Below are 22,302 nucleotides of genomic sequence, written 5' to 3'. Positions count from 1 at the left end.
CTACCATTTCTGCCGGTGGCTTGCTATCGCCTTATCTTCCCCTGTTTTTAGCTTTCACATTTACCCCAGGAACCTCAGGCAGAGCAACAGCTCCTAAAGAACATCTGGATCTTGCCAAGGCTTCCTGCAAACAAGATGCTGACTAACATCACCCCCCTTGCTGCTGGATATTTTGTTTGGCTCTTGGCCAGATTCCTCCTTTTTATCCATCAGTCTTAAGAAACTAGATGGCAAATGTATTGGCCCTCTTTCTGTTTTGGCAGAGATTCACTCAGACACCTTTTGTCTACAACCTCAAGGTGCAGTGAAAATACACCTGGTTGTCACTGTTTCCTCATGGAATGCTCTCCTTAGCTCTTAGTCCTCTGCCCCTTTCCATCTTGGTGGGTGGGGGGAATTCAAGGTAGGATGTGTTCTGGAATCCTGGCCCTGGAGAGGCAGATTGGAATATCTGGTTCATTGGAAGAGATACCCAGACAAAGAAAGATATTGGGAAGCAGCAGATGTCCATGGCCCCACCTGCTTCAATAAACCCTTTTGCAATATCTACAGAAGGCCAGGCCTTCTCACTGGCCTCTGCACCTGCACTTCTTCAGATACTGAGGAGAAGGAAGCCACATTTGACAAACTGAGTGTTAGAGGTTAACAAGAAGCCTGATCTCCCCTAACTGAAACCATCAGAAAGTCTTCTGGAAGCCAAGGACAGGGGGTGAGGGGGGCAGAGTATCAGTGATGAACACTGACTCTCGAGATGGGATGGACTCTTTTATACCTCCTACTCCCCTTCACCCCTGAACCAGGGTTTCTGGCTGGAAGTTCCACTGAAAATGAGAAATCTGACATAAAAATTCCCCCTTCCTTCGTTGTCTGCTGGTTGTCAGGACATACTCCCTCTTCCTACTCTTCCATGCCCAGGAAAGGGGACAGTCTTAGACTGGAGTGAGCACCTGAACAAGGTCACAGTGTTGGATGCCACCCCCAGCATAACATGTCCTCTCTGAGTTCCTGGGATGAGCCGTAGAAAGTGGAAATTCTACTTCCTCCAGAGGATTCTTCAGCCTTAGCAGAAACACAGAAGCAATAGAAAATCACAGATCCTTCCAGGGCCACACATCTGGGGAAAACAAGGGAGAAGCAACAGCTCCTTCAAGAAGGAGAGCTTGAGGAGAGGAGAAGGTGGTACGAGAGCTAGTTCTGCCAAGGTCAGAAGCAAAGGTCAGGCTAGTCCTGTACAGTGAAGCCTCCGGTTTGTTGCACTGTGTGAGCTGGAAAAAGAGGAACTGAACCTTGATTTCTCAATAAACAAGGTTTGTGTGTTATACTCGGCCCTCACTAGAATCCTTCCTTAGCGGCTTTCTGGATGTATCTGTGTCCTTGAATCCTCGTCTGCACAACAGCCAGTTCTAATGTCAGCAGAGAGAATCCTGCTCCTTTCTGTAAATTGGTGAGGACAAACACTTAACACCCAACAACACAAAGAAAGCCCCCCAATATTTCCTTGCAAAACAGTCCGTCGTTCCAGAGCTAAACACTGGCCCTCTTTGGCCAGTTAAAACCAGAAATATTGAATCTGGCCTTTACATTTCACCTGCTTTTGCATTCATCTGTCTTGTTCTCCGGGTTGGCTTTCTTGTCTCCCAAATTCATTAGGTTTATCTCATGTCAGACGGGTGTCGAAACAGAAAATGAAGGTTAAAAGGAGGCGTTGCGTCTCTCCCTTCCCTCGGTTTTAGAGTGCTGTGTAAATGGCTTGCCTTTTAGGCTGACCGATTGCCTTCTGAGAAACCTCTGTTTTATGACTGACCAGGCCACCCTGGTCTGGGGGGCGGGATTTGAACAAGCCTTGCTCCTTGCTGGGGGAAACCGCCCCCCGCCCCAGGCTCCCTTTAAATTCCAAATGTGCTCATTCACCAGAAGAGGCTTTTTTAAAAAAAATCTTTAATTCTCAACAACAAACAAAGCACAAGCATAAAAACAGTTTTCTTCCCATCGGAGTACTAATTAAGTCTGCTTCTTTAATTCTTCAGTTTTTCAATGTATTTCCGTTGAATAAATGTCCTTATGTTCCCTTAATAAGATTGCACTAGGGTCATTTAAGTTGGTTTCCTGGATTTTCCCCCCAGATACAATGCTTTTTAAAAACCTGTTATAACTGCTCCCAGATGGTAACTATTTGATGAGCTTTTAAATTGAGAATAATCTTTCATTTTCATTTTTCTTGCACCACTTCTCTGTAACTGTAGTTATCTGTCTGCCATTCCCTTGTTTTTTTCCTGCCAAGTGACCGTTTCGTAGCCCAGAGATAGTTTGAACTGCATTTCAGACTCCTTGCCCTTCTGGAACAGGATCCCGGACATCCCAAAGACATCATCTTGCCTGTTCCAGTGAAAAGGAGCTGTAGCTGCAAGGGGTGGCTGTCTTCTCTTCACTGAAGCAGTTGGGTTAGATAAGACGCAGTAAAAATAAACCTATTTTTTTAGAGAAATGAGAAGGATTTTTTTTTTTAAATTACAATCTCTTTCCAGTGAAAAGAGGGTTTTTTCCCTCTGTCATAAAAATGTGGTTCTCAAAAACTAACTAGTTGTTCTCTGTGCTGGGATCTTTATAAAGGGTGGGAATTGTAATCTGTTATCTCAAGGTCATCAGCTAGCAGAAGGCTGGTCTGTACTACTTTGCATCAGCTAAAACTTTTGCAATGTCCTGAAATACCGAGAGAGCATCAGAGCAGGCCAGTCTCCCAAGAAGGCAGGAATCCCCAAATGTCTGAGTTGGAAGGGCAGAAGTCTATTAAATCATTCACTGCAGGTAACCAGCCAGTCTCCATTGGAAACTGCCAGTCGGGGGATCCACCACCATTTTAGGCAGATTGCTTCACCTCTTAACAGCTTTCACCAAGGATCTGGAAATCAAACCCTATGAGGAAGAGTAAAAGGATCCTGGGTCTATGTAGCCTATAGAAAAGATGACTTGGGGAAATACGATAGCCCTCTTCAGTTATCTGAAGGGTTGTCGTACAGAAGAGGAGATGGACTTATTCTTTATATCCCCAAAGGCCAGAACCGGAACCAATACATTAAAACTAAAAGGGAGGAGGTTCAAGATAGATGCCAGGAGGAACGTCCTGAGATTACAAGCTCTCAGCTTGGGGTACGGGCTGCCCCATGAAGTGATGTCTACTAGATGCCTCCAAAGAGAGGCTGTGGGGATCTTTTGCCAGAGCTGCTCTGGTGACTCCTGCTCTGAGCATTGGACTAGATGACCTTCAAGACCTCTTCCAACTCCCGGTTGTTATGACGGTAGGAAATTCCTGCTCAGATTGAGCTCGACCCTCAACGTCAGTTGATTCCGATGCTGCATCCTTACAAGAGCATTCAAGGTGACTCGCAGTATTAAAACAATTAAATAACACTGAGGAAGAACACTACGAACAGCAATCATGCATTACTGTGCAAGGGCATCCTTAGCTAGCTAGTTAGTTACTGGACTTACCCACCATCCTGTCTGAGCAGACTCAAAGCAGGTTATGGAATCTCAGTTAAAACATGGAGAGGGGAAGGCCACAGACTTAAGATGGCAAATGTAGGAACCCAGGAGGAGGGACTGAAATGGCAGGTCAGAAAGGGGTAACGTTGCATTGCTGGGAGCCCCCGGCCCAAAGGGCTGCCACGGTGGGAGACCTTCCACCCGAGCTCTTCCACCTCAGGGCCACCTAAAGGCAAGTGGCAAGGAGTTCGCTGTGCAGCTGCCTGGTTAAGTTCTTAACTAGAAGGAGCTTTAAAAGGATGCGGGGAGGGGCTGAGAGCCCGGTGAGCAGCAAGAGAAGTGCGTGGGGGGCACGTTTGCACCAAGGTCACTGGACTGGTGAAAATGTTGGGTGTTCCCGTTCAAAATGCCCTTTCTCAATAACAGCTTTGGAGTCTCCGTGTAGTTCCTGATAACATTTTATATAAGTCCCGGCAGGAAAGAAACAGTTTGTGATGAGCTCTGTGCAGTCTGTCAGCCAGGTAAATACATGCAAAGTATTCTGAATTCTTTAAAGTGCAATCTAAATGCAAATAGTGTGAGTTACTAGGAATGAAAGTAAAAAAATCCTGGTGACATCGCCCAGTCTTGTGAAGTGCTAAATGTTTTAAAATCTACCCCGCGTGGGTGCCTGAGCCTTCAAAGCCTGGTTTTGAAAAAAAGCCAAACCAGCAAATTGGGATGTGGAAGAGGGGGAGTCACGGGCTCCCACTGCCCCAGGCAGGGGAGTGGGGAGGGGCCCTAGCCCACCGATGCTGCTTTAGGAAGGGCAGCTCTCGGATGGCTGAGACAGGGCACCTGTGAGGCAAAGGTGGGGAAGGGCTCTTCTGCTGTTGACCCGCTGCCAGCCGAAAGGGAATATCTTTCGGGAGGCAGCTGCAGCCTTTAGCCTGACGTCTGCACATGCGCCCCTTGGCCCCTGCAGAGCGCCCCAGCGCCCTCCGTGCCCCCTCGGCCCAGCTGCAGCCCCACCCAGCACTTCCTGGCTCTCACAAATCTCCAACCTGCTGGAATCGGTGCCTTCCTTTTGAATGGCTTTTGTTGCTCTTCACAGGCTGCGTTGTCGTTTCCTTGGAAGGAGAGTTTTCCCGGGCGTGCTTCTTTGGTGCCCGTTTTATCAGCAGAGGACTTTTCTTCCTTCTGATTCTGGAATCGTGATGCTTTTGCAGCCAGCTAAGGGCAAGGGGAGTCTGATAATGGGTTAAAAGTGCAGGAACAACCTCAGCCGAGGGCCTCCACTGCAGTTTAGAGTTGGCTATTTTCTTTGTCTCCAGGAGTTCAGAAGTCTTTTCTTTGCAAGGAGCAGAGCAGAAGACCTTTGAGCGAGCCTGGGTCTCTTCGTGAAGTTCTAGCGCAGGAAATAAAATTATACCTCTATTGTCACATATACTGGGTTTATTTATGATGAGTCAATGGGAAAATGTGTGTGTGTGTAGTGGGGGGGAGATGAACATGAAAGTTTTGTTTGTTTTCAGACGCCGGGTTGCAGATGCCAACAGGAGGGCTGCCCGATTCTGCCTGTTCTAGCTCTGTGGAAGGAGGCTGCCCTCTTCCTACCCCTTTGGCTGGGCACCAGCCTCCCTGGAGTCCCACCTGAACTGGCATCTGGTGCAAAAAGCAATTTGTTGAAATGTTTAGCAGATGTACTGCTGCCTTCTTTGCAAGGAGACTACCAGCAGATGAACGCTTATCTGAGAACCGGCCTCAGCGAATCTAGTGAGATCCGTTTGAGTAGGCAACTCAAAGTATACTGGTTCATCCGGTGCTGTAGCTTACTCCTGAGTAGGCCTACGGGGAGAGGCGCTGGGAGTGACGTGCAGCAAAATGGTGTAGGTGGCCAGTAGCTTTGCTGGCTTAAGTAGAGTGAGCAGGAATCTAGGTGAAGACTATTCCTATATATGGGGGAGGGGGGCAAAACAGGAGAAAAATCAAATAACCAGATCCTAATGTGTGATCTGAAATGTTGGCAGGTATGGTTCATCTGAGGGAAGCCATTGTGATCTGCCAGTGTGCCCAGTATAACTTTGCTCTGGAGCATCAGGGCAACTGAAGGGAAGACGTCTTGCCACAACCGGGCAGCGTTCTCTACTGAGACCTTTTACCCAAATCTGGGGCTGGCGAGACGTTGCTCTGAAGGACAATGCCCTCCCAGGAGATGAAACTGCAGCTTGGCATCAATATTTCTATATTTGGTTTGTTGGCAAGTCAAATAGCAAAAATACGGTTCCTGCTGGGAATCTTGACAGTGGTGGCCGCGGGCAGAAGGATGTTTGTGAAGCTCTTACTTGGCTCCCCCAACTTTTTATATAGATGCACACATATAGGCAGATATATGTATGTATGTATGTATGTATGTATGTATGTATGTATGTATGTATACATAAACAAACAGACGTTGTTGGTGCTTTGTTACTATGCCCATCTACCCCTAAAAGAATCAAAACAGTAAGGAGTCTTGTGAGGGAGGGGGGTTGTAACTGGCTGGGCCCCTTGGGGCAGCCATTTTGCAAGGGCGTCCACAGCGTGTTCCCCGCATTTCCAGGGAATCCATCAGCCCAAGATGGCTGTGAACACAGTGGTGTCACATAGGAGTCTCTTGAATGGTGGTTGCTTGTGTGACTTCTGGGGTATCCAAGGGGTCCTTAGAAGGGGCTCAGGGCCTCCCCTGTGAGAAGCAGCTTTTGGGGTAGGCAGCTTTCTTACAGGGGCTTCTGTTCCCTTTAAGAGCAGTTGTTTGTTGAGGTCACCTGAGCTCATGTAGGGCAGGGAGGAATGAGGTGGACATTTTTTCAGCTCCAGTTCCCATCCTCCTAGGTACCCTGGTCAACGGTGAGGGATGATGGCAGTTTGGGTCAATAACATCCGGAAAACCACAGGGCCCTGAGCCCAGACTTGAAACTGCCCCAGGCACACGAGTCTGCAAGCATGTTTCCAGAGCAGGGTTTCTCAACCTTGACAACTTTAAGATGTGTGGACTTCAACTCGCAGAATTCCCCAGCCAGCATCAATGAGCGGACTTCAATTCTGGGAGTGAAGTCCACTCATCTTAAAGTTGGTGAGGTTGAGAAACACTGCTCCAGGGCGTCCACAACTGGAGAGGAGGTCCACACAGACAAATGGTTGGAAAGGGCTTCCTGCTAAGACAACATTTATCCTAGTCATGGCTTCAGTGCAGAGGGGTGCATGGCTGGGTTTACATATTAAGCCAAGGCTCCTGATCCCAGTGGCCAAGTTCACAGTAGGCCTGGGCACCTCTGGCTGGCCTGCCTCAGACTGATGTCCCTGCCTGGCACTTCCACGAACTTGGGAGGCTCCAGAGAAGGAAGCAAAGAGGTGCAGCAGCTTCAGAAGCAAGCACCTGCATTGTCATGAAGTGGCTCAGGAGGGCTGTTTCATGTGAAATGTAACCAGAATGAAGCTTCCCTCCAAAGCCTTACACAGCTGTGGTGCACGCAGAAGGCTTGGCCAAACCCAGAGAAGCTGCGTTGCGGTGAGCCTGCTGTGTGGATTCAGTCACTCTATTTGGATGGAAAGCTGTGGACCAGCCTATCACCATGGTCTTCCCATTTCTCGGAGAGTTGTGTAGGATTTTTCTTTCTTCCAGACTTGACTCTTGAGCCAAAGTTCTCGTGGCAGGACTGCAAATATTGAAAGTTAAGGGCAGCTCCATTCTGGAATGAGGCAGATGCTACAGTGGTCACTGTGGGATACTTTCACATCTGGCACACCTTCTTCACGGCCAAGATTGATGGTGAGCGATGGTTCCATTGCCACCACGGCTTCCTCCTGGCCCATCAAACGCCAATGGTTTGATCTTGAGACTTTAATCCAAATGTTTGCTGCTGCTTCTCTTGGAGATCGTTTTCTCTCTCTTCCCTTCAAATCCATTCTGTATTAGGGGAAGATGCGAGGGAGGAAATTAACAATGGAACCATAATTGCTCCCAATCTTGTAGTATATTACATCGAAATTAAATTGCAAATGCAACTAATGCCCCCTAATTAAAGTCATTATTACACAGAGGAAATAAGCAGGCTCCGCTTGGCAGTTGGCAGTAGCTCTTTTTTGCTGGATTAAGTCACCTTGCTTTGCCTGCTGGCTGCGTGGGGGAGACGAGGGACGGCAATAAAACTTCTAAGCACTTGGCTCCAGATACCTGGTCGGTCCTGGGATGCACGGGGTATGTCAGGAACAAATGTGCTGGCTACGTGCCCGTGTGCTCGCTTGGACTGTCCTTTATGGAAGAAAGAGAAGCTTCCAGGTTTGCTTTTTCACTTATTTTTATTTATATCCTATCTTCCTTCCACTCCCAAGATGAATAGTAGCAATAAAATGTGCAATTATAATTCAGTAAAATTCAAGATGGACACAACAAAACATAACTCTGTCACACTAAGGGCTGGAAAGCATTCTCTAGTTCTCCTTGTACATTTTTATTGAGGGACTCAGAGACACCAAAGCAAAAGCAGGTTTACAGGTTTTATTGTCCACCTTCTGGATGAAAAGCTCAGCTCATTGACACAGTGGCACCCCCAGGCATAACCCCCAGATGAAAGGCTACCTGGCCAGGCTCGGTGTGAGTTCTGGGGTGGGGGTGGGGTGTCCTCATAGCACACCTGTTAGGTTTGGGGAGACTTGACCCTTGCTTTTCCAACACTACAATTCTAGCATTCTGTGGTTTGTGATGGCCCCCAAGTTCCCACATAGTTTTATAACTGTTAACAAGACTTGAGCAGTGTCACATTTGGCCAGACCCACCTTGGCCCTTGTTTCACACTTCCTTCACACCCTTTTTCACCAGACTGCCTTTGCCTCATCCAAATCACATGGGAGCCATCAGCTGTTGTGGGATCCTTCTTTCATTGTGTCTTCTTCAGATGGTTCGTTCTGGTACTTCTCCAGAGGTTCCTGAGCAAACCTTTCTGTCTTTTTGGCTGCTTTGAGTGGGTCTCCCCTTCTGCCTAATTCACACAAACACATAATGCAGCTATACTGGCATTAAGTTACATGGTCAATTAATTAATTGGTTATGTACAGTCAACATATTTTAACACAACTAGCAGGTTAAGCACTGGAATAATGTCAACCTCAGCAATGCAGTATAAAAAAATAATCACCAAAGGAGGAAAACACAATCACTCCAGGGTCTGAAAGCCGGCCTGACTATTATTAGGTACACCTCAGCCTGATACTTGCGAAGTGCTTCATGTGGGGCTCCTCTTGAAAAGGGTCCAGAAGCTTCAGTTGCAAAATGTGGCATATCAGCTGCTAAACGTTGTATGAGGCCAGGTTGACAGATTTGCATTGGCTGCCCGTTGTTTTCTGGGTGCAATTTAAAGAAGTAGGGTTAACTTTCAAAGCCCTAAATAGCTTAGGGTCTAAGAACATGTCTTCCCCGTGAGGAAACTTTCCCAACATGAAGATCTGCAGGAGAGCCCTTTCTAAAGATGTCCCTGCCTTAATTGGGAACATAAAGGTCCTTCTCCTGTATTTAAGGAAGCGTCCGCAACCTTTATTTAAGTGAATGGAAGGGCAGGACCCAAAGGGAATACTGTGTGAGAATACTTCTCTCCCAACTTAGTAAGGGGAGCCAAAATGCACCCTTGGTGGCTCCTGGAGCCTAGCCCGGGCAGGAATAGTCTGAGCACCTCTTCTGGGTGTGACTTGCAGCTCGGTGGAAATTCAGCAAACGTTTCGCCCAGCATCCCCTCTGTTTAAAGCATCAGTGTAAAACCCCTCCTTTGCAACTGTGAGAGAAATAAAGGATACTAGGGAAATGATGCAGTTTGCAGGCCTGCTTAACTGAATTTTCAGTCAACCTGCAGGGTTCAAACTATCATTCCCTTGTTCCTGCAACTTTGATATACGGTTTTAATCCTTTCTTGCCCAACAAGCCTTGGGGGAAGGGGGGATCAGAGACATCTTCTTCTCCCTACTGTATTGTTTCTTTGGGGCTTACCTTCTCCTTAGTCAGTTTCATGAACCCCCCCCCCCCCTTAATCCCTTCTGGTCAGTTTCCCGTTTCTCCTAGAAAAGTTCCAGTTTGATGGTCTCTGCTTGCAACATGCCTCTTCCCCTGTAGCAGCAACGGGTCACAAATAAAATTAATAGAACTACAGCAGGGAAACAGGTTGGGCTTGGAAGCTAAGACCGGTCATAAAAACAGGCAAGCAGACCTCTGTTTTTCTTGCAAGGCGTGTGCTGTGCGTGAAGCTGCAGCTCTTTCCTAAGGAAGCTCTCTCCCTCCCAGGGATGAATCACAATGGCCACTCCAGGATTTGTCTGGACAGCCTCCCTGCTTTCCAAGCTCTTCTTCTGTTCTGAACTTTTGAAGGTTCTCTTGAAAGAGATATATTGGATTCAGAGGTGCTTTTTGCTTGGGGCTTCTCCACCCCCACCTTCTTTCCATGAGCCTGAGATTTCAGAAACCATCTTCTGGAGTGAGGCGTAGGGAGAAAATGAACTGGAGTGATGAAGCTCGGAAGCTGCCATATGCCAAGTAATATCAAGGACCATTAATGTCAGGATCTCTGTTGTGACAACTATCCGTCACTTCTGGTGATAACTTTCACACCGATAATTTGCTAATTTTTCTTGATGGGCTGGAACTGATGGTGGCTTGTTTCACAGTGGAATAACAACTCAGCTAGGTGAAGAAATGGCTGTACCATTAAGAAGTGGGGAGGGAGATGTGTGATTCGGCCATCTTTGACAGGGGCCACAGTTTACCTTACTGTAATTTACTGAGTCTTTGAGCTGTGAATTTCCATGTTAAGTGACCAGAGAGGATTGGTTCACATATTATGTAGCCATAATATGGTTGGTTGGTTGGTTGGTTGGTGTGGGGCTTAGCGTGATGCTTCTCCCTTGGGATGAGTTTTCATATCCTGCTAAACTAGGACTTCATAAAGTGTGGCTTGCTGAGCAAGATAGAGTGGGGATTTTGATTAACCTTTAGGGTGACAGGGTTGAGTGACAGAGAACCAGACTGTTTGAGAAGGTGAGGGCTTCTCTCTCTGAGATCTTAAAGCAAGACTTGATGGCCAATTACCATGGTGCTGTGCTAGAGGATTTTTGGCATTACTAGGGGTCTGGACAACTTTTGAGAGCCTCTTCAATTCTGCAGTTCTCTAAATAATTACACACTGCTTATCCACAGGTTTCATCTGCAAAGAGGGTTTAAAAGTGGAGTAGAAGTACAAATTTGGTTACTGCGCCCACACACTTTGTTGTTGTGCATGATAGTTTTCCAAAGTTTTAAACGTCTATATAGACAGTGTCTCAAAATTCAGGAATCTGAGTCTCTATTTGAGCCAAATACTAATTATTTTTTCCTATCGCAGTTTTTGTCTCTTTAGCACCACCATGTGCCCAAGACCAGTTGTTGGATACTGGAAATAAAATGTGATATAGCACAATAGCAAGCACGACTATTCTACTGAAAAATGTTGTGCTGTGCTGTTAACAACAACAACCTTAACCAAGATACTTGTAAAGAGGAAGAAAATAGAGGTGCGTTCAGCTTTGACAAACAGGCATTCTTTTAATTGCTCATAACACATTTTGGTCAAAGATGAAGGAATGAGAGAATGGCTGAAGGGTTTTGACCTGGGATTTTTTGGGGAGAGGAGAGAGCCAGGCTGGTCCAGCGGTTAAGGCACAGGGCTAGAAACCAGGAGACGGTGAGTTCTAGTCCTGCCTTAGGGGTGAAAGGCAGCTGGGTAACTTTGGGCCAGTCCCTCTCTCAGCCCCCGACGTCAGGCTCGGGCGACAAGCCAGTCGGTCAATTCGTGTCGCAGCCAATGGGTCAACATTCAGCTGAACCGAAAAAAAGCAGACCCTGCACATCGGGAAAAATGCTAGGATGAAAAAAAAATGTGGGGAGGGGGAGCAAAGGAGAGATCAACGGGCAGTTGATTCCCTGGCCACCAATGAAGGCTAGTGATAGGATTTGTGAATGTGCCTATCAAATAGGCATTCAAAACTCAAAGGACCAGATTCGGGACAGATCACCATGGAGAAAATAATAGTAACAATAATAATCATGTATTAAACTCGTATGCCACCCACCTCTCGACAACTCTGGTGGCTCACAACAGTCAAAGACATTACAATAAAATTGATAAAAGATAAAGATAAAAGATGGCGAGCTCAATGAAGCGAGGGGTCTGGCTCTCTCTCGCTGAACGCTGAGGTGGAGAGCCAGGTCTTCACGGCTCTTCTAAACGACAGCGGGATGGGGGGGCATCCGGATCGCAGGGGGGACCTTGTTCCAGGGGGCAGGTGCTGTTGCAGAGAAGGTGTGTTTTCGGGGTCCTGAGAGATGACATTGTTCAGTCAAAGGAAACCAGAGTGCATCAACCCTGCAGGACCTAATCTATCTATGTCAGTGTTGTCCAAACTTGGCCACTTTAAGATGGGCGCTTAAGTCAGGAGATTTGGAGGGGACCCCGAAAGAAAAGATGGGCTTGGAGTATCTCCCTGGAGATAGAGTTTGAACGTCCTTGAAACGAACCTTCCTGAGGCTGTTGTCCTGTGCAGACCTGGGAGGAAAATGTGTGGGGCTTTTCCTTGAAAGGCCCAAGGAGGATGTGGAGAGGGCACCCTGCTGCATTTTCCCAGTTGGTAACATTACTGGTATTTTCTCCAGAGCGCTGCTTGGGTGTTGAAACTGTGGAGGTTGGCAAGCCAGCAATACTTATTCCCAGTAGACCAATTTATGGCAAGGATATGAATTCAGCCATCACACAACAGCCCTCTAGGGTAGGCTCCTACACAGACTGGAGGCTGAGAAGAGTTTGGCCTGGATTCTAGCTTACCGCATGCCTTCTCCCCAACTAATCCAGATTAGCTTCCCAGCTCATTTCAGCCAGTCCATCAAACAAGCCAAGATGTGTCATCTTGCTCACTGAAATAGAAACCAAGAACAGATTTGCCTGGTAAAGGACGGGGGGCGGGGGGGGGTTCAGGAGCAAAGCCAGAGGGGCTCGATGTTCCCAGCTTCGGCAAGTGCCGCCCTGGCAGTGGCTGCTGGGCTCCCGTGTTCTGGCTGCCCTGGGAGGAGGAGGCCAGCTGAGCCCCGCTGGAGAAGCCAGTCAAGCCCCCCGGCTCTGGCTGGCGCTCCCCTTTTCTGCCACTGGATTTCTCCCTTCTTGTCAATGCTGGGCTTGGCGGGTCTTTACAGACGGGAAAGAAAGCAAATGTTTTCTGAAATTCTTGCGTGGCTGGCTGATTTAGAATTTGCAGGATGGGTACCAAAGCAGGAGGACATTAAAGGAGGTGCCAGGTCCGAAGCAAACAGCATCAGGTTTATTGAAATTATCCCCATTAATTACTTACAGCACCAGGGACCCTTCCCTAATTGGCACGATGAGCCCAAGTGGCAGGGACGGTCTCAAGGAATTCGACTCACAGAGGGGTTGCTTTCACTGGGCAGGTTTGATAGCCCTGCAGCCTCACTCTCCTTTCTATCCCCAGAATTTCTTGGTTTAAGCATCAGCAAAGGAAGGTTAGCTATTAATAAGGATTAAGTGTCTGGTAGGTATTAGGCACCTGCTAAGACAAAAGACGGAAATAATTACCTGATTGGGGTTAGAACAAAAAGGTGGTTATCTCACAGCTTGCAAGAGTAAATAGGAAGAGCTAGCTTGTCTAAGGAGCCTGTCTGCCGGGTGTTAATTGAAAAATGTGGGTCAATCACAGGACAGCAAGCCAAGTCAGGAAGACTGCCTTTGTTGACGGCAGGGGACGCTTCAGTAGATGGCTGGTCCACATCGCAACCTTTGGATGGAAGCCAGACTCTCCAAAGATTGCATGGGGCTTGTTAAGAATCCACAGTTGTCTACAAATTGCAAACCCCATTCTGAGTCTTGAGTTCTGCTGCAACCTTGCAGAGACAGAATGCAGGGTCTTTGAGAGAACCAGAGCACCGGGCAAGACTCGGCAGTCACCACGTTGATAGCGCTGGGACTGAAGGCCGCGTTTCGGGGCTGGGGAGATCTCCAGTCTTAAAAAACGTAACTCAGAAGAGCAACACAAATGATCAATGCATGGAAATGATCAAAGGAGCAGGGTGCCTTCCCTGGGAGGAAGGGTCCAAAACCTTCAAGTGATTTGTTTTGGATGGAGAAGGCAACTAAGGGGGAGGACTGTGGCATTGGAGTCTGCTGACTAACAGCTCTAGTCAATGTTCCCAAGTCAGAATTAGGTGAGAAACTATCATGGAAAGAAGTTTGGATTCGGAGGTGAGGCCTTCAGATGATACACGAAGTCTTAAGTAACTCAGGAGTAGCTGTTACAAGGCGAACCATTGTGCAAAAGAGCTTGCACTTTGGATGTACGTAGAAGAACCACTTGTGAAACTGGGCTGTTTCAGGTTTCCTGGACTGGGGCCAACTCTCCGGGCCATTCTTGAAATCGTTCAGCCTGGAGCGTTTGGCACGGCCGTCGACCTGGGCAGTTTATATGTACCTTCTCCTCATACTAAATCTATACTGTACCTAGAAGCAGAGGCCCAATGTCCAGTGGTGTCCACAGGATCCAGCACATTCATCAGAACAACAAAAACAGCATTGGACTTCATGCGTGCAATGTCATGATGCATGTACAAAAGGGTGGAGCTGGTGTCACCTGGAAGCAATGCTGTTTCATTATTTTCATTGTTTTTTATTATTTGGTAGACACCATTGCTGCTGCTAATGTCCCTGAGTTGTTGGAGAGCACGTGCAAGGGGGTGTCTTGTTTGTAGACTTCCCAGAGCCACCTGATTGGCATTCATGATGAACTTTTGGCTCAATCCAGCTCCTGAGTTATGGCAAGCATAACCCATCATGGCTTTGCTGTCTCTGCAGTAGAGGGTTCGGCTGCTTTAATTATCTCTCCCAAGGGCACCTTGGGGACAGCGCCGTGGAGATTAAGGACCTGGTGGCCCAGAAAAAACTCTAGCATCCCTGTTAAACTACAATTCCCAGAATTCTGTGGGAGGTATCATGGCATTTAAATCTGATTATACTGCATGTATCTCTCATGGTACTACCTTACTGCCAAAACTCATGCCAGAGTAAGCTTTTCGTTGTAAGAAATCTGGACTGTAGACATCAAGAGAGATGTTTTAGTCAGACTTTTCGTGCAGCCGTCGTTTTATGATTTAGTGGAATATTCCAGCAGTTATTTTAGAAAATTCCTAGGGCCTCTTCCAAATATCTCCCGGGGTTCCAGAGTTTGCTCTTGTGATCTCTGATTGTTCTACGTTCCTTACTAGGCTTGGCTGACAGAAATCCATGAATATGCAAAGCAAGACGTGGTCCTGATGCTGCTGGGAAACAAGGTGAGCTGCCTGACACTGGGCTGGATCGGACGTGCCACTGCCACGGAAGCTGTTGATGGGGGAAAGAGGGCAGTGGAAGCTGGGGGTGCCTTTGCGTAGCACAAAACACCACCTCAAAACACTCATCCACCCCCCGCCTCAAAGCCCTCCTCTGCTGTGGGGCGGCTGGCTTGGCACTGGTCGGTCCATCCAAGCCGGAGACCTGGCTGGTTATGGGACCAGTGCTGGGCCGGCAGTCCCAGAATGCATTGCTGATGCTTTCTTCTCGTGCTTAGGTGGATTCAACCCAGGACCGAGTGGTGAAAAGAGAAGATGGGGAGAATTTAGCAAAGGTACATTGGATGCACTCTTTATTAAAATTAATGGCAATTCTGCTCTAGGAGAGGTTATAAAATTTGCATCTGCTCCCATAGCTAATAGAGCATAAATTCTTCTGCTTCAGCTTGTTATGGAGAATTACAGGGAAGGGTGCCAAGCAAAATTATCCACTATATTATGCAGATGTGTCCAGCCAAAAGGGATTAAAACTTTAAAAGAAATGCAAGATTGATGGATAATTAATGTTGTGCTTGTTCTGCATTTGCAGGGAATCGCAGGCTACATTCAGTCTTGCTTCTAACCCAAAGTAGGACTTGGAATATTCCCAGTATCCACACAAGCACCACACAGCGAGTTAACCTGCATATCTGTCCTGATTTGTTAATCTTCTTTATTAACTTTTTTTTTGGGGGGGGCTGCCTTTGAATCTGTGTCGACTCCTGGTGACTGCCTGGACAAGTCCCTGCAGTTTTCTTGGCAAGGTTTCAGAAGTGGTTTGCCATTGCCTGCTTCCTAGGGCTGGGAGAGAGTGACTGGCCGAAGGTCACCAGCCTAAGACAGGACTAGAACTTCGTGCCTAAGACAGGACTAGAACTCACGGCCTCCTGGTTTCTAGCCTGGTGCCTTAATCACTGCACCAGACTGGCTCTTTACTGACCACAGGTCGCTTATATGTGTATTCTTTAGGTCAGCATGAGAGTTTAGCCACTATTTTTTTTTATGTTAAATTATATACGTTTTAAACATTTAATTTTTAAGGGGGGTGTGACACTAATCACATGTAAATTCATGTGCATATCCCATGCCAAGTAATGCTGTTCAATTGGACAGCCAAAGGATTCACAGAGCATCTCCCCTGGATTAGCAAGTTGGGTTTTGTTTGGCAGGTAAGTTGAGTAGATTTTGCCCACAAAATACTAGAGTTGGAAGAGGCTCTCCTCCCAAACTCTGTACCTTGTGAAATAGATAGGAAGGAATATTGTACTAGTGCCCTTTTTTCACAGATACATGATCATGACTGAGAGCCAGTTTGGTCTAGTGGTGAAGGCACCAGGCTAGAAACTGGAGGCCGTGAGTTCTAGTTTCGTCTTAGGCACAAAACCAGCTGGGTGACTTCGGGCCGGTCACTGTCTCTCAGCCCTAGGAAGCAGGCAATGGCAAGCCAATGCTGAACAACGTTGCCAAGAAAACTGACTTGAAGGTACATACACAGTATTATCAAACGATTATAATTTGCAGCCAGGCCCTGAACCAAGATTATGGTTTATTTCTGCTTCTTGGAAGTGATTGTACAACAGAGATCCAGATACCTAAAAACCCACTGCAGCTAAGCTGTGGTTTCTCTAATAATGATTCGCTGGATAATCTTTATTATGGAATCCATCAACCCTAAACCATTGTAGACTTCAGGAGGAGTCCGATAGCACTTTTTGAACTTTCAGTTATACCTTTTTAAAAAATCTGTTCATCCAAAAGGGTGTTACCATTTTTTTTCTGATTTTTAACCCCAAAACATGTTATCATAGAATCAAAGAAGCCTACAGCTGAAAGGGTCTAGTTAGATCTAGGATGAAGCGATTGATTACTTCTATTCTGCTAAGGCTGGTGTAGGGTTGACTGCCTCTGCTGCATCCAATGTAGTCGATGAAAACTGCCGCCTTTTAATAAAATGTGTTAGTCTCAAAAGATGCCACCAGACTCTTTCTGATCTAAACAGAAAGTGCATCCTAGGATATATGTTGTATCTTTATAATGCTATGTGATCTGTTCCTAGAATGCTCTTGCTAAATTAAGTTTTAATTGTTCGTAATCAACTGATCTTCTGAGTTAATGAGAGGATATACTCCCCCCCCCCGCATTTAAGACCCTTCACTAACAGGAAAAGAATGATGAGAAAACATCTGTATAAGATCAAACCTCATTTGAAGAACTTTTCTCATGGGGGCGGGATGTAGCAAGACTTTAAACTACATGTATTTATCTGCAAAATAAATCTAGAAGAAATTGTGCTTCTTCTGACTAAATTAGCCCAGACAGTCTGTAGCACAGCACAAATGAGTGTCTGTTGTTAGGAGTCAGTTGGATTGACCAAATACTGCCTCGTTGTTAATCCTGTGATGCAACTTGGTCGTGATTATAACTTAAGCCTTTAAATGGCTCTTCATTTGGGTTCTGCCTCCACGGGCTTACTCACACCGACCGCTTTCAGCAGCCAAGGGACAAAATTCAGTTGATTAGGTCCGTTCAAAAAATGAGCGATTTGTTTCGTTAACAGTGTTACGTACGTATATCCAGAAAGAAAATGGCTGGGTTCACTCAATACGCTTGCTAAGGCTAAAATGGGGTTGGGTGGTTTCAAGGAGTTGGAATTCAACCTTTGTGCCAACAAAGCCGCCGTGTTTATAACCCAGCAGTTGTGTCTGGTTGGTCTGAGTTTAGGGTGCTGTGCAACTAGCTGGTCAGCTTGCGCAGTTTCTTTGAACATCTCTGGGCTGCAGTAACGTACAAAATGTACTTCCGCGCCAGGGACATTTGGGGGCAGCCTGTTTAGGATAAGATGCGTGCAGATGGGCAGCTCTGACACGGAAGCGCTGAATCTGCGTGTGACTGCCCATGTCCAGCTTGATAACCTGATGCAGCGCTGATACAAGCTGCTGAAAAAAGAGAAGGGAAGAAGAAGATAGGAGCACCAAATACCTTATTTCTTTGGTGCAGGAATACGGGGTGCCCTTCATGGAGACCAGCGCCAAGAACGGCTTGAATGTGGACTTAGCCTTCATGGCCATTGCCAAGTAAGTTCCTTTATTTCAGTCTTCCCATCAAAAGTGGAGAGCCAACATGCAGCTCCCAAGGACGTCGTTTGCTGATCCTGACATTCTCTAGGTTGATACCATGGACATTTGGCAGAAAATTACCCTAAGGAGGTGGAAGGGGGGGGTCTCTTGGTTTGCTGAGAAACACCCAGAGATGAAGAGATACCTGGAGCGATGCAGGCATCTGACTGGATGGGGGTAGCAGCAGCATAGTGGGATGGGTTTGCCACTGGTATTGCATCTGTGGAGTGCCATCCGGCAGCCCTTTTTAAAGAACCACCCCCAGGGTGACTGGCAGAATGGGAGTGATGTCTTAGATGCATCACCCGTTGACCCGGAGGAAGTGGGCCAAATCCTCAGTGAGATGAGCTCGCCCCCCGTGGGGTAGATCCCTGCCCACTTGGGTTGTTCGTACCACCAGGGAAGGATCTGGGGTTGGGTCAAAGCTATGGCAAATGCCTCGTTGCAGGAGGGAGAGATGCCAGTGCCCTTGAAAATGGCGTTGGTGCACACACGTCTCTTAAGAGGGCAGCCTCAGTCACAGCTACACTGGACAGCTGTTGCCCAGTCACCCACCTTCCCTTTTTAGGGAGAGAAGGTGGTGGGGTGGGAGTTACAAAAGGCTCTGGAAGAAGCAGATCATCTAGACCAGAGTTTCTCAACCTTGGTGACTTCAGCTCCCCAAATTCCCAGCCAGGATGTGTGGACTTCAACTCCCAGAACTGCCCAGGCAGCATGCTGGCTGGGGAATTCTGGGAGTTGAAGTCCACACATCTTAACGCTGCCAAGGTTGAAAAACACTGATCTAGACCTTTTCCATCAGGGTTCCAGCCTGGCATAGGACAGTTTCTGCCCCTCAAGAGGTGTTACAGGAAGGGGCTTGGAGGCAAGCATTCTCTGCAGGAGCTTGTGGAACCATTTATTTCCAGAAATGAGACCTGTGCCTTCCCTTTAGGTATTTGGGAGGCTGGTTAAGAACCGTTCTTAACTATTTAAGCATTTAGGGTTTGAGGAGTAGAAGATGCATCTAGGAGGGTTGGCGTTGGTTATTATGGACCGTCACAATATGATTTTATTGGACAGGGTAGATTTATATCTATTACTGTACTTGATTATACTTCTGCTCTGCACACCACTTACATTTGCTTGGCTGAAGCACTTGTAATAAGTAAATAAGTAAGAATAAAATCAGTGCAGTTTTCCAATAGACTGGTTAATGCATGGTTAACCCTCCCCCCAAAACCCCCTAAAATGGAAAGCATGAGCCCAAATAACCTGACTTCATATTTTAAGAATAATATTCTCGTTTATGCAAAGCAAGGCAGCCTGGTGTGCCTGGGAGGGAGGGCTGACTTCCCCGAAGGAGAAGGAAAGGTGTTCAAACCTTGTGCTCGATTTGCAGGGAGCTGAAGCACAGATCGATGAAGCTGCCCAGCGAGCCCCGGTTCAGACTCCACGACTACGTCAAGAAGGAGGTGAAAGGCGCTGGGTGCTGCCGGTCATAAACTCTCTGGGGCCCCGTCCAGGCTGCGCCTCTTCCGCGAGACTTGCCGCCAGCAGCCCACCTCGCCTACCGCATCCGTCTGCGACTCTTGTTCTCCTTCCTTGCTGCACAAGCTCTACAAATCTCTTCCTTGTGTCTTGTTGTCTTTGTCCAGGTGAAGCTGGGAAGAATTTGGGGGCTCGGCAGCTTCTTTTCCCAGGGCAGGCAGGGGGCCTTCAAAAAGGAAGCTGGATTAGAAGCAGGCGAAGGACAGACTGAATGTGGGCAGTGTTCTGGGGAGGGGGACCGAGGAGCTTGCTCAGTCCCAGCGTGGGTGTCCTGCATGAGTGCTCCTAAAGTGAGCGGGGCCACGTGAGCGCAGGGAGTGCTGCTGTTCCCGGGGTGCTCCCCTGAGACCTCGCCTGGAGGGTCGGGCGCCTCGTCCCTTGCACATTCCCATGGACTGACTTGCTGGCAGCAACTGTTCGTGTGGGACTTCAGCTCCACTTCCATCCTTGTTGCCTCAGTGAGTACCCGAATATGGGTACTTCTGCTTTTCTTTATTTTTTTTTAAGATCAATGTTTCATGTGTGCTTTTGCTGACAGGTTTTAAAGCACATTTTTCCAAGCGCCCAAACTAGGAGGAACAATAGAAGATGACTATTCTTGGCTGTAGTTTGTTAGCCATCCTGCCCACAGGGCAGAATAAACTATTCCATCTGTTCTATCTTGGGGGGGGTGTTGTAGCTCTGGCAGTTCTCCTAGTTCATCCCTGCGCACTGGGGTGTGCCTTTTTTGTAGACGTGCAACACAAGAAAGCAGCTTTGTATGTTTGAAATAGGTTTGTCTCCTGGTCCTTCATTCATTTCCGTGATACATCTCTAGTGGCTGATCCTGAATGCGGTGGGTCTCTCTCCAGCAAGTCTGTCCTGCAGAAAAATTGTAGCTTTTTTCATGCAAGATGGCACTGTGGTTGGACATTGCGCACCCATGTGACAGAAGGCCCAGATTGCACGTGGGGGGAAAGCCTCTCCAGGTAATGGCTGGCAGAGTAGGAAGCAGCCCAGCAGGCTTAATTCTTGGGCCAGGCTGAAGGGATGGAGACATAGCAGTCGTCCATCAATAGGCAGAGGGTAGAGGCCCGCTGGGACTACAGAAGTTACTTTTCTCCCCCCACCCCAACTGAGGGGATGCTGTCCAGCTGTGGGACAGGCTCTGCTCCCTCGTGTAGCCATCTTAACTGCAGCTTTTTTACTTGGTCCTGTGACTGGCAAGCAAGTGGCTCCATCAGCCTTCCCCAATGTTGCCCTCCAGATGTGCGGGACGGTCAACTCTTACAATCCCATTAGCGCAGCCATGGTGGGAGTCCAACACATCTGGAGCACCTACTGGGGGAAGACTGGTGCAGAGCTCTTTCAGGGGAGCTTCTGGCTTGATCTCGCAAGTACGGGCCAATCCAGGCAAGTCAGCAGCCCAGCCTTAGTAGAAGACGACAAGCGCACCTGATCATCCTGTTTGCTTCAGGGTAATTGATGACGTGCGTTAGGTGCTTTGTGATATATATGCTAAGCTGCCATTGGGCTTTCCTCGTTCAGTGTCGTTTTCCTTGTGCCCGGCAGATGTCTTTTAAGTTAAGATCCCTTTACATGGCCCTAAATTGGATGCTTGTCACCATTCTCCAATGAAACTCTTTTCCAAGGAAGAAATCTTCCATCAAAGCCAGCTTGCACGTTGCGTGCAGTGCAGACCTGCGTGAATCAGGCGTCTTGACCTCAAAGACCATGTGCCAAACCCCTGCATTTGTGGCTTGGCTTCGGCAGCCTCCATTTGGCAAGCGCATGCACTCGAGGGCTGCCTTGGCAGGGATCTGGTCACCTAGCTTGAGAGGCTGGTCCGGTCCCTAAGCACCTTGAAAGTGTTATTTATGTACCAAGGTAACTGTTGGCTCTGTTTATAGCTTTTTTTGGGTTTCTCTTAATAAAAGATTTTTTTAACGATGCTTGCTTCTCAAGGTCTGAAGCAGACCTCCTTCCTAAAACGGTCTGTGTTTCTTTCTTCGCCAATTCTACCCCAAAATTTAAGTAAATGTAATGAGTTTTTCATTCTGCCAGATTAAAACCCCAAAGATCCTCTTCACACTAGAGTTAGAGTGCAAGGGTTGATTTCTACACTAGTTTGGTTGAAAGAACTGTCCAAAGACGAAACGCCAGGCTGAAAAAATGAAGGGGTGGGGGAGACCCATAGCGTGTTCTGTAGGGACAGGAGGAGGAAATCACTTTGGGCTAAAAACACGGATGACTCTTCCAACCTAACTGGCCAGCACATCATTTAGAGCAGTGTTGTCTAAACTTGGCCACTTTAAGATGAGTGGACTTCAACTCCCAGAATTCCCCAGCCAGCCATGGGAGTTGAAGTCCACTCATCTTAAAGTGGCCAAGTTTGGACAACACTGATTCAGAGCTAATGGTTCTGCTTTAGAATGCACTGTTTACTGTTCAGACTAGAGGAACAAGAACTTCGGGCACGTACTGTAGTTGATGCAGTTACTTTCTAGTCAATATTTCATCATTATTCAATTGAAATCTGAATCCGGTGACTTGGAGGTTAGGGCACGTCTGCATTTCTGTCACACATTTGACAGAAGCATTAGCAGACACAATCCAGCAAGGGGGGGGGAGAATAATGTTGGTTTTTGTCCCAAACTCTAAGTAATTGCCTTCAAGGAACTCAGCACTTTTTGGGTTCACCAAGGCATATAAACATGGCATTACCAATATGTAGAGCAGCCTTTCTGTCCTCCTAAAAAATTGGAAGACCCCAATTCAACTCTGAAAACTAAC

The 22,302-nt window shown here is 47.4% G+C and overlaps 1 protein-coding gene across 1 annotated transcript in view; it reads left to right on the top strand.

Annotated features, from left to right (window-relative positions):
• Positions 1 to 21,801, top strand: part of RAB26 (RAB26, member RAS oncogene family) — a 149,594-nt gene extending 127,793 nt beyond the window's left edge. The window contains exons 6-9 of the mRNA XM_088152399.1: positions 14,783 to 14,848; positions 15,124 to 15,180; positions 17,882 to 17,958; positions 19,382 to 21,801. Coding sequence (XP_088008525.1) covers positions 14,783 to 14,848; positions 15,124 to 15,180; positions 17,882 to 17,958; positions 19,382 to 19,484 — 303 coding nt within the window. The 3' untranslated portion in view covers positions 19,485 to 21,801. The remainder of the gene's footprint in view (positions 1 to 14,782; positions 14,849 to 15,123; positions 15,181 to 17,881; positions 17,959 to 19,381) is intronic.
• The last annotated feature ends 501 nt before the right edge of the window (positions 21,802 to 22,302 follow it).

Source organism: Python bivittatus, unplaced genomic scaffold (genome assembly GCF_059951505.1).
Source record: "Python bivittatus isolate LINGU-HERP-01145 unplaced genomic scaffold, Pbiv_v1 ctg000030_np1212, whole genome shotgun sequence".
NCBI lineage: Eukaryota > Metazoa > Chordata > Lepidosauria > Squamata > Pythonidae > Python > Python bivittatus.
This window is presented reverse-complemented; position numbering and strand designations above follow the sequence as displayed.